This window comes from Hyla sarda, chromosome 5 (assembly GCF_029499605.1).
Source record: "Hyla sarda isolate aHylSar1 chromosome 5, aHylSar1.hap1, whole genome shotgun sequence".
Taxonomy (NCBI): domain Eukaryota; kingdom Metazoa; phylum Chordata; class Amphibia; order Anura; family Hylidae; genus Hyla; species Hyla sarda.
The window spans coordinates 30176656-30189192 of NC_079193.1; the positions used below are offsets into that span (position 1 = coordinate 30176656).

General features: G+C 45.0%; 2 protein-coding genes across 19 annotated transcripts in view; one reads left to right on the plus strand and one right to left on the minus strand.

Annotated features, from left to right (window-relative positions):
• Window positions 1-317: 317 nt before the first annotated feature.
• LOC130273007 (ATP-dependent translocase ABCB1-like) overlaps window positions 318-12537 on the minus strand; it is a 63464-nt gene continuing 51244 nt past the window's right edge. For all 8 annotated transcript variants that reach the window (XM_056519109.1, XM_056519110.1, XM_056519112.1 and 5 more), the window contains 7 exons: window positions 9443-9543; window positions 7457-7597; window positions 5425-5581; window positions 4467-4664; window positions 4152-4358; window positions 3765-3911; window positions 318-2350 (listed from right to left, as the gene is read on the minus strand). In XM_056519109.1, coding sequence (XP_056375084.1) covers window positions 2150-2350; window positions 3765-3911; window positions 4152-4358; window positions 4467-4664; window positions 5425-5581; window positions 7457-7597; window positions 9443-9543 — 1152 coding nt within the window. In that variant the 3' untranslated portion in view covers window positions 318-2149. The remainder of the gene's footprint in view (window positions 2351-3764; window positions 3912-4151; window positions 4359-4466; window positions 4665-5424; window positions 5582-7456; window positions 7598-9442; window positions 9544-12537) is intronic.
• The window catches only part of LOC130273008 (uncharacterized), a 43860-nt gene continuing 34221 nt past the window's right edge, over window positions 2899-12537 (plus strand). For 10 of the 11 annotated variants that reach the window (XR_008843834.1, XR_008843833.1, XR_008843830.1 and 7 more), the window contains exons 1-2: window positions 2899-3396; window positions 9503-9589. The gene's annotated coding sequence lies outside the window, so the exon portion shown is untranslated. The remainder of the gene's footprint in view (window positions 3397-9502; window positions 9590-12537) is intronic. The other variant, XM_056519121.1, reaches the window with a different exon arrangement.

Consider the following 12537-nt stretch of genomic DNA (forward strand, 5'->3'; position numbering starts at 1 on the left):
CCCCCCCATGTCATGTCACATGTACCCATGTCACATCCCCCCTATGTCACATCTCCCCAATTTCACATCCACACCCCATTTTAAGTCCACACCTCACTGTCACGTTGTAGGCAAATAGTCACTCTCACCAACAGGATGGTTATAGCTGGAGGCTCCATTTACTCCAGACATATAGGGGGAGATTTATCAAAACCCGTCCAGAGGAAAAGTTGCCAAGTTGCCCATAGCAACCAATCAGATTGCTACTTTCATTTTGCAGAGGCCTTGTTAAAAATGAAACAAGAGAGCTGATTGGTTGCTATGGGCAACTAGGCAACTTTTCCTCTGGACAGGTTTTGATAAATCTCCCCTATAGTTATTCACACAAAAGAACAAGTAACAATGAGATTGCCTTTTCTGTTTGCACTTTTATCCCAAAAAATTCACAATGGTACAAACATATATTCACCCAGGTGTAAAGTCGCTAGAAACTTTTTATGGATCCGGCCACCTAGGAACCCACTTCGCTCCAGCAGGAGCCTTTTATTCCCAGCCGAACATCCAGCTTCTTCTGCGGACTATACATGTGTGTACAGTGACCCCCCCCGACCTATGATGGCCCCGACAGCTGCCACCGGATAGCCGTTTACGGTGCCCCGTGTGGTTCACTGAAGATCACTTACCTGTCCTCGGGGCTCCGGCACGTCCTCTTCATGATTCCCTGCATAGTCGGCGCTCTCTATCGTCATCACTTCGCTGCGCACGCCGTCCCGTCATCCAATAGGAGCGGCGTGCGTAGCGACGTGATGGCGGCGACGGAGAGTGAGGATGCTGGGGAAGCAGAGGCCTTGCCGGAGCATCAGGGACACCCCGGGGACGTGGCGACAGCGATGGAGGGCGACATCCAGGGCAGCGGTGACGGTCCGGAGCGGCCGGGTCAGGTGAGTATAACCTCAATATCAGTGGTCTTCAACATGCGGACCTCCATATGTTGCAAAACTACAACTCCCAGAATGCCCGGACAGTTGTAGTTTTGCAACATCTGGAGGTCCGCAGGTTGTAGACCACTGTCCTATACTTTACATTGCACGGACCCTCAACATACGATGGTTTCAACAAACGATGGTCCATTTGGAACGGATTACCATCGTATGTTGAGGGACCACTGTATACATATATATATTAGGGATCGACCGATATCGATTTTTTTAGGGCCGATACCGATAATCTGTCACCTTTCCAGCTGATAACTTATACCGGAATATCGGTCTAAGTTATCGGCTAATTCAAACCCCCCCCCGGCGGGGCAGAAGCTGTTGCAGATCAATGATTTAAAGCGGGTGCTTTAAATCAATGAACTGCAGCGGCTTTTGGGGGGCGAGAGACCGCCGCCGCCACTGCCCGCTTTTCTCCCCCTGCCTGTCCCGCTGCTGTGGGAGTCCAACCACCACAGCTGCCCCATCACCTCCTCCCCCCCTCCTCTGCCCACATACTGCCGCCGCCCCATCGCCTCTCCCCATCCCCGGTGTTATAATTACCTGTTCCCGGGGTCCGTGATCCTTCTGGCTCTGTCGGCGTCCTACGATGTCACTGTGCGCACTGACGGTGACGTCGCGTTGGGGACATCACTCGTCATTGCGCAGCGCACAGCAACAGCGCAGGAGCCAGAAGGATCGTGGACCACGAGAACAGGTAATTATAACACCGGGGATGGGGTAGGCGATGGGGCGGCGGTATGTGGGCAGAGGATGGGGGAGGCAATGGGGCAGCGGTATGTGGACAGAGGATGGGGGGAGGCAATGGGCAGCGACGGTCGTCTCTGGCCGGGGGCGGGGCATATCGGCAAGGTAATTGCTGATACCGATAATGTCCAAAATCGTGATTATCGGACGATAATATCGGCCAAACTGATAATCGGTCGATCCCTAATAAATATATATATATAATTTTTCTCTTTTTTTTTTTTTTTCTTTCATGTTGTGTTGCACTTGGCCAGCATTATGATTTGCTCCCAAACCTCTCAATAGGGTGCGAGAATAAACATCTGCAGCCTTCCATTTGAAGCCTGGGACCCCAACTTTAGACTACGCCACCTTTCAAGCCTGGCTTGTTAGGACCAGTTCTAGGAGAAAATCATGGCTTCTCTGGAGATGCGACATCTGGTCTCTTGTCATGTGGGTCCCAGCTTTATTGTGACCAGTGAATGATACGCCCCCTTCATCTGCAGGAGCTGCTGATGTGTCCCCTGTTCTACCACTTTCCCATTCTGGATGACGGCGATTTTATCTGCGTTCTGAATGGTGGACAGCCGGTGGGCGATGACGATACATGTGCGGCCTTCCCGGGCTTTGTCCAGAGCTTCTTGTACAACCTGTAGGGTTGAAGGAAACACATTATCTGATGTATTTTACATTGTAAATGATCTCTACATGAGCTTGGTGGACATTCCATGTGGAGTTGGGTCTGAGTTGGCTGTGAGAGGACCATTGTAATTTAAATAAGAAAATTTTGTTTAAATTAGACTATCACCATTAGACATATATAACTTACTAATAGGGTACATTCACACGGGTGGATTTTTTTGCAGGTTTTCCGCTACGTATCTGAAAGTGGGCGGGCTCTTAACGGCTGTCCGCAGCAGATTTTCCGCGGCGGAATTTACGCTACGGAAAATCAGCCGCAGTCCCTACTGACTTCAATGGGGCTTGTGGCGGATTTTCCGCAGAGTAAATTCCGCCGCTGAAAATCTGCTGGGGACAGCCGAGAAGAGCCCGCCCACTTTCAAATACGCAGCGGAAAACCTGCCAAAAAATCAGCCCGTGGGAACGTACCCATATAGTGTTATCACAAACTGTACTGGCTTCAGCATGCATTTGCATACTGCACCCCTGACTGGAAGTTATGTAGTCCTCTCATTGTTAGTGTGGTGTTGTCATCAGCTTTCTAGCCCCTCCCTCTCTACTGCGATGACACATCCTCATCTGATGTCTCAGGAGCTGTGGCCGGATCTGGTCTCTGAGCTCAAGCCCCACCCACTGAGTGATGTCACCACCTCTCACCAGCCCCTACAGCCTACATGATCACCCCCTGTCATATACGAATACAGTATATGTTTTTCAGGCAAGTGAGGAATAAGGTGTGTTTACTGCATGCTGCCTAATGATAAACGATGCCAGGCAGGAAAAGACGGTTAATGAATACAGCAGGTGCTGCACCATTACTGATTGTGTAATAGTCTTCTGTGCAACAGATCTGGGCAGGAGTGGTGTGAGTGGGGAGCAGGCAAAGAAAGGAGGACTATGAACAAGAGCTGAAGGACAGCAATGCATTCTGGGAATTGCAGTACGACCGGCAAATACAGGATTTTAACCCCTAAATCAATTGGATTTTGGGTGATTTCAGGACTGCGGAAGGCAGGTAAGCAATGCTATATGCTATAGCTGCATTTTATTTTTATTTTTTACCTGTCTTTGGAGTAACCCATTTAAGATATTGTTTACCCTTTCCAAACCTCCTATATCAGAGTAAAAAAAATAGCTACAAAATGTGGATCTTGCTCCAGAGGATGCGTCACAAACTCTGCAGCTTCGCTAGGAAACTACACAACAAAAAAGGCTAAGGATCAGTGGTCTCCAACTGTGGCCCTGCAGATGTGGCAAAACTTCAACTCCCAGCATGCCCGGACAGCCGCTGGCTGTCCAGGCATGCTGGGAGTTGAAGTTTTGCCACATCTGGAGGATCACAGTTTTAAATGATTTGTTCAATCTACCATTTATCCCCATTACCTTCTCACTCTCTGTATCCAGAGCAGATGTGGCCTCATCCAGTAACAGGATTTTGGGTTGACGGACCAGCGCTCGGGCTATGGCGATTCTCTGCTTCTGACCCCCGGAGAGCTGCGTCCCCTTATCTCCGACACGGGTGTTATATTTCTGTAAATCGTCCAATTACAATATAATAATTATGTATACACTATCAGTCACTATAGACACATCTAAGTGTAAAGTAACAACAGTGACTACTTGAGTCGCATTTCGGGTGTAATGATAGCCCACTGTGATCCCTAGCCAGTGCCATGTGTTATACCGGTGTGGTGCAAAGCAACTGTAACAATATGAACATTGACTGATAATAATGCCGCCATCATTGACCAACGGAGAAGAGACTTTTACCTCAGGAAGCGATTCAATGAAGCTCTGGATATTGGCCGTCTTGGCCGCTCTTTCAATCTCTTCAAACGGCACCACCCGGCTGTTATCTCCATAGGCGATATTGTCAGCTATACTGCAGTCAAACAGCATGGGCTCCTGGGATACAATGCCCATCTGTGCCCGGAGCCACTGGATGTTCACAGCCTTCACGTCAGAGCCGTCCACACTCTACAAGACACATAATGATGACTGGATGGGAGAGACGGAACACTGGGCTTCACTACAAGGACACCGGGAGTTCCCGATGGGCACTGAGTCTTCCATTAAATTCCTTACCACTTCTCCATCAAACGGGTCATAGAATCTCTCCAGAAGCTGGACTGTGGTACTTTTCCCACACCCGCTGCTGCCCACCAGTGCCAGGGTCTCTCCCTTGCTCACGCTGATGTCCAGTCCTTGAAGCACCGTCACATCTGGTCTGGTCGGATAATTGAAATGAACTCCCTTAAACATGATATTCCCATCACAGCTTGACTGTAATAAATACACAAAATAGAATGTCAGTCAAAAAAAAAGAAAAAGAAGGATTGAAAATGGCTAAAACATAACCTTTATTAGAAAAATACAGTTAAAATAATAATTGCAAAGTGTATGCAGTATGCAATAACCCTATATCAACCAAGAGCCATCAGTAGTGGTCAACAGGTTCTGGACAATATAGGAGTAAACCTGAATAGGTACAGTTTAAAACCCTCAGTCAGTGTCATCGGTATGACAAAAACGTATCTGGTATCTCACACTGTCCTCCCTACATGTTTCTGTCACTAAATGGATGTGATGTCATCAGGGGACAGACAGGCAGTGTGTAAATATAGTATCAGTGTATAATAAATTGTCTAGGGTATGGCCCAGCTGCATGTATAGACTGTTTCCCTAGAGTACATTACAAAATACCCCTCAGTTAGATGTTCATTCTCAGCCTTGAACTATGCTAAGAATATAATTGATAGACCTGACAGGATAAGTTCACATAGGGATCACGCACAGTGGTTTGGTTCCCAAAGTCCTTCATGGAGTGTGTCGGCCGCTTGATACATATGCCAGCCATTTGGACATTGTGGTGGAACATACCTAAATTCACAGAGTTATATATATATATATATATATATATATATATATATATATATATTTAGATAGATAGATAAAGCAGAGTTAGCATAATGCTGCAAAACCCCTTTAGATTTTGTCCAGAGGCCCTGAATATAAATAAGATGTCTTGGCTGGATCTACTTACTGGTTTGTGACCGGCAGCGCTGTAGCTGTCTATAAGAGGAGTCCTCTCCAGTAGATTGAATATATGAGCTGCTGAAACTTTAGCTTTTGCATAGTCTGGAGCAAAAGAACTGGTTTGTCCCAATGCCATGGCACCAAATACAATGGCTGCGAAGACCCTAAAAAATAAAACTTTGAAACATCAAAGACCATTTATACAAGATTCAGTAATACAACAAGCCTTCTATGGGTCCCAGAGCCAATTTTGGTCCCGGACAAACACCCTTTTTTTTTTTTTATATATGTAAAATATGTTAAAGCAAATTAAATCTGTGAACCATGTTCCCCAGTGGATAGAAGTGAGTTCTCTGTAGTTGATGTTCTCTTTAGTTTTAATTGCTATCTAAAAAAGATGAAAACAAATGTAAGCTTTCAAGACTACCTGGGTCTGATGAAGAGACCTAGGTTGTCTCAAAAATGTACAAATTGTCATAATCTTTTTTTAGTCAGCCATTACAAGCTACCATGTTAGTGCAATATATTATTTGACTAGACCCTAGACTTGACCCCAGAATCAGATGAGCCCCGCTGTAATTTACAAAGCACTTCCTCTTTTGTCAGGGTCGAGCGATGGCTGTTGCCCAGGACCCTCTGACTGCACAGTAAATTCAGGTGCATACATTCCCCTTCCCCCCCTGAGCCTCTGTACAAGCTGCTATCCCAAAGTATCTGCCCTTCCCCCACTACTCTATCCTCCCTTCCCCCCACCTTTTTGAGGGAACGTTCCCCAGGGTCAGTCAGCCTATAGGAAGGGTGTTTTTTCCGGGTCCTGGGATCCCGTCCCCCTACCTTATATCAGGCTACGGTGGATTTTGCCACCATTATCACCCCCACACAGGGTCCCGGAGGTTGTCCCGCCCTCCCTCCCCCTTTTTTATTTTAACAGTTATTCTGGATTGTTGTTATGTTTTTTGGTGCTGTTTCTGTAAAATTTTCAGTGTGTTCCTGTTGCAAGTCACAGTGAGGCGGTATTTTAAAGGCTATTTGCACAATGGATGGGGTTTTCGTGCTTTCGTGCTCACCGGAGTCGGGGTAGCATACCGCAATTACCCTATGTTTACAGTTTGGGTGCCTTATCCAAGTTATTTATATATTTAAATAAATGCTGTGGCCTACCCCCCCCCAGTTATAAGTTAAACTGTTGTCCTGTCTTTATTTCACGATGGGTCAGGGGACAGTTACTCAGGTTACCATAGTCTGGGCAGTCAGTCCCCTAAGTACCATGTCAGCCATGTCAGCCTCAGCAGGTTTTGCAAGATGTGTGGGTTTCTCTTGTGCTTTGCACAGTTTGGAGCATTCCAAGGGGGAGAGAGGTGACAGGGTCAATGGACTGCATTGCACACTGTGAGAAAGTGACAGGAGTAGTGGGGGACTTATTTATACATTGCCCCAAGGTATCAGGACATCAGTTTCCAGGACGCACATATCATCTTTAGGAGAAGATGGGTGAGTTATGAGGAATCCAGGAGATAGTTAATCCCTGACCAGATTTAGCTTGCTAGGAACTGTTGATAAGTCTTCTTTTCGGGGCCTGGAATTTGATGGACTGAAAGGCAGGATTTGTATTGGGGTCCTTTAGTCCTCCTCCTAGGCCACTGCAAGTTTTAAGACGAGCCCAGCGCAGCACAGGTGCTGAAGACAGCTCTTCAACTGGGTATTAAATATAACTAAGAGTCAGTTCGCCTTGAGTGGTTGTGTAAGGAACTTGACCTGGAGTCCTCCAACCTTACCTGAGATAATTGCAATTTATGTGAGGTAACACATTGAAAGTTTGTTTTGTCGGGTGGCTAGAAGTAAGCCACCTATATAGTAAAAACAAGATAAACATCTTCACCGGGCTAAACTCCCACAACACTGAATTACCAATGCGGGTGAATGGAAACGTGGTTTTGGGAGTCAGTTTCCCCTTTTTGCAAGAGTCTCTAAGTGTAAACTTAGCCTAAATAATCCCTAGCAAAGAATGGACCCAGAGTTCACTTGTCACTGATACTTACAGAAACACATTATCAAATGTCATGGATCCTTCTGCCACTAAAAATGCCCCGAACTGGAAACTTCCAGCATATGCAAAAAAGAAGATGGCCTGAGAGAGTCCATAGGAGAAGCCTTGTGTATGCGCATTCTTGATAGAGTTCCTTAAAGACAAAACACAAATAAATATGATAACACATTCGTGAATTAGGAGGGCTTAGCCTTCCTCTCTTCATTGAAACTGCATGCATGCTTGGCTGAGCAGAGCATACATGTGTAAGGTGCGATAGATTTTAACCGAAAGAGTGTTCAGCAAACAGCTATATAACATGCATGACCAGCTTTACACCCTGTTCCAAATTATTATGCTAATGATATTTAAGTGTCACAAAGATTACATATTTAGTTTTTCAGTTTAACTCATAGATGTCATTGTGTCTCAGGCTCTTTTGATCACTGAAAACAATCTCGGACACCTGTGGTAATTAGGTGAGCCCGATTTAAGGAAAAACTACTAAAGGTGAGTGTTCCACATTATTAAGCAGAAATAAAAAAAAGCACAAACGGATGCGCTCCGTAGTGTAACACCAAAGGTGAGTTGGTAACGCTAAGTGTGAATTGCGCTTACCACATGAAGTTGTACTCCAACCAAGTACAACAATGGAACAGGGCGTATCATCAAGGGGTCTCTGCAGCTTCGTCCCGCTGAAATAGAATCACGAAAAAAACAAGCAATCTCCAGGTAGCAGAGCGGGATCAATGGAAGCGCTGAGACCAGATAAGAAGTTAAAATGATTTATTTCCCATAATGCAACGCGTTTCACGGTCACCCGCTTCCTCAGGCATGTCAAGCATTAATGACATTATTAAGCAGACACCATTATCAAGCCATATGGGGAAGAAAAAGGATCTCTCAGCTGCCGAAAAGAGTGAAACCGTTCAATGTCTTGGACGAGGTATGAAAACATTAGATATTTCACGAAAACTTAATGTCTTAAGGACGCAGGACGTACCTGTACGCCCTGCACCCAGTCCCGGTATTTAAAACGGGGTCACAGCATCATATCGGGTCGGTCAGGGCGGCTTATGATAGCCGGAACCCTGGGCTAATAGCGTGCGGCACAGATTGTTGTGCTGCGCGCTATTAATCCTTCAACTTTGATCGCCAAGTCTAGAACTAAAGTAAAAGCTTCCCAGCGGCTCAGTCGGGCTGATCGGGACTATCGCGATAAAATTGCGCTGTCCCGATCAGCTAGGAAGCGAGCGGACGTCCCCCCTTACCTTGCTCCGTTGCGTCCGATCGGCGTTTGATTGCTCCAAGCCTGAGCTACAGGCTTGAGCAATCAACCCCCTATAACACTGATCCATGCAAAGCTATGGCTTTGCAGGGATCAGTGTAAAAGATCAGTGTGTGCAGTGTTATAGCCCCCTATGGGAGCTATAGCACTGCAAAAAAAAAAGTGAAAAAAAAAAAAAAGTTAAAGGTCATTTAACGTCTTCACTAATAAAAGTTTGAATCACCCCCCCCTTTTCCCATAAAATAAAATAAAAAAACTGTGTAAATAAACATATGTGGTATTGCCACGTGCGGAAATGTACGAACTATAAAAATATATTGTTAATTAAACCGTATAAATTTTCCTGCATGTAATTATGATTTTTTTTCAGAAGTACGACAAAATCAAACCTATATAAGTAGGGTATCATTTTAACCGTATGGACCTACAGAATAATGATAAGGTGTCATTTTTACCAAAAAGTTACCAAATGACATTTTTTCTTCAATTTTGTCGCACAATGAATTTTTTTTTTCCATTTCGCCGTGGATTAATTTGGAACAGGGTGTAGTCTTAGGTATCATTACATATGCGTATACAGTGAAACCCTTTAGAGGAACACACAGACTTGTTTGTCTACATGAGTGACCTTCACAAACAAGTATTCAAAATCCATCATAGAAAAATCTGGTCTTCGCATAGAGGTGGTCTTTTATTGTTCCACATATCTACCTGTAGGGTCCTTCCAGTTTTTCTTCATAAAGAGTCTCAAATTTCTTTTCTCTGGTTAAGGAAACTACAGTACGAATGTTCTCAACGGCATCAATGGCCACCTATGGTGAAACGCAAACGTGAACAGAAATATACTGAATTAATAAGGTAAAATGCTAAAAAGGTTTTAATAACAATAGTCCTGTGTGAGAAAAATCTGCTCATAAGTTGTTTAAATTGGTACTCCGTTGGAAATCTTTTTTTTTTTTTTTTTTTTTAAATGAACTGGTGCCAGAAAGTTAAACAGATTTGTAAATTACTTCTATTAAAAAATCTTTATCCTTCCAGAACTTTTTAGCAGCTGTATGCTATAGAGGAATTTCTTTTCTTTTTGAATTTCTTTTTTGTCTTGTCCACAGTGCTCTCTGCTGACACCTCTGTCCATGTCAGGAACTGTCCAGAGCAGCATAGGTTTGCTATGGGGATTTTCTCCTGCTCTGTACAGTTCGTGATACGGGCATCAGGTGTCAGCAGAGAGCACTGTGGACAAGACAAAAAAGAAATTGAAAAAGAAAAGAATTTCCTCTGTACCATACAGCTGCTAAAAAGTACTGGAAGGGTAAAGATTTTGTAATAGAAGTCATTTACAAATCTGTTTAATTTTCTGGCACCAGTTTAAAAAAAAAAAGTTTTCCACCGGAGTACCCCTTTAAAGGGTACGTCTAACCTCACAGACAATTTTTGTTCCGATATAAGGGTGCACTCACACCACGATTTGGGCATATGGAAGGAAAATACGGCGGGAGAATTTAAAAACCGTCTGCTGCCGTATCTTGAGATTAACTGATCCCATTGATGTCAATGGGTATATTTTGTGATCAGTTCATCTCAGTTTAGTTAAGTTCCATTTGCAATCAGTAGTTTTTGTCTGATCAAAAACTTTGGCATGGCATTTTTTGTCTGGCCTTTATTGTATGGTAAGAAATAACATTACAGTCTATGGTGCTGGATGTGACTGGAAGGGGTTTTGGTTTGTAAAACCGCATGTTCAGAAAAAAACCCACAAATACTGTAAACTATTCAAAATAAAAAAATGACACAAACATTGTGCTTTTTTAACTGAATATTCAAACTGATGCTTTAAAAAAAAAAATTTAAGTTTCTATCAGTTTGTTATCCATTCAAAATAATTAAAAAAAACGTCTGCTGTGGTAACCCTGCCGGATTGGCGCCGAACTCCATTTATTTCATTGAGGCGGATGGAGTCAGCTAGTGACTCCGGTTGTCTCACTTTTGGACGGTATTGGTTTTGTTGCGGGACTGAAAACCGTGGTTTTAGTCCAGCAACAAAAACTGATACAATTCAATAATGAGCCGACCAAAGACTCCGTCTGGCTCACTGGAGTGAATGGGGTACGACGTAGGTATGGTGGGGATACAGCAGCAGTTGGTTTCTAAGTTCTCTCATCAGATCTGCCTGCTGTATGCCCAAATTGTGGAGTGAATGTGCCCTTATATGGAAATTGAAACAATTTTGCAGCCTCTCTTGACAAAAAATCATCTATCATTTTGTGCCTACAGCTTCTATACAGACCTTTTTGTTTCCATAGTAACAGACTACAAATCCTGTGTAGTCTGATTCTGAAATCAACCTTTTTCTCTTCTGACTGCTAATTCTTACCAACCTACATTTGGTAGATTAGCAAGAAGTGTGGGCCACATATATCAGACTACACTGGGATTGTCTGTAGTCTGTTACCATGGAGAGATACAGGTCTGCATAGAAGCTGTTCACACCCATTAAGGAGTTAATACATTGAGAATTTGCAAAATTGCTTCATGTTCCATTTTATAAGTTAATATTTCTTTGTGATGGTGGATTAAAGGGGTACTCCGCTGCTCAGCGCTGCTTTGGAACAAACTGTTCTGAACACTGGAGCATGCGCCGGGAGTTCGTGACTTCATAGCCCCGCCCCTTATTATGTCACACCCCGCCCCCTCAATGCAAGTCTATGAGAGTGGGCATGACGGCTGTTCCAATAAAGAAAAATTTTCTGCAGCACCTGTCATATGAAGGGAGTACAGTGACCCCTCGACCTACGATGGCCCTGACATACGATCATTTCAACATGTCAGAGGCAGCATCAATATACAAAGCTTTTTATGTCGGGGCCATCGCATAAACGGCTATCCGGCAGCGCAGACTGCTTCAGCTGCCACCGGATAGCCGTTTACGGTGCCCCGTGTGGTCCGGTGATGTCACTTACCTGTCCTCGGGGCTCCGGCGCGTCCTCTTCAGCATCCCCTGCATCGTCGGCGCTCTCCATCATCGTCATCACTTCGCTGCGCACGCCGTCCCGTCATCCAATAGGAGCGGCGTGCGTAGCAACGTGATGGCGGCGATGGAGAGCGAGGATACTGGGGAAGCAGAGGCCTTGCCGGAGCGTCGGGGACACCTTGGGGACGCGGCGACAGCGATGGACGGCAACATCCCGGGCAGTGGTGACGAGCGGTGACGGTCCGGAGCGGCGGGGACAGGTGAGTACAACTTCCTCTAACAGTGGTCTTCAACCTGCGGACCTCCAGATGTTGCAAAACTACAACTCCCAGCATGCTGGGTGTTGTAGTTTTGCAACATTTGGAGGTCCGCAGGTCGTAGACCACTGTCCTATACTTTACATTGCACGGATCCCTCAACATGCGATGGTTTCAACAAATGATGGTCCGCTTGGAACGGATTACCATCGTATGTTGAGGGACCACTGTATTAGGAATGACCCATAAAAGGGAACCCGAGACCTATTTTATGTTGCAAAAACCGCGAGCAGCATGAAACAGGTGCAGGGAGGGGATTCCGACACCATTCTCTAAAATGCTCAGGAGTTTCAGAGAAATCAGTCTAAAAAAGCGAAGCGGGGGCTGCTTCCCGCCCCGCCGGCCCTGAGTTACACGTCTTTGTATATCTGTGCAGGTGAGGTGGACGGCGGCTGCTGGGACCTGCCCTAATGACTATGAGGATTTTTCTGAAACTCTTTAGTGCTTTAGAGTAATTCATAGTATACCGGGGTCATGCTCCCTGCACCTGTTTCATGCGGCCCATGGTTTGGACAGCATTA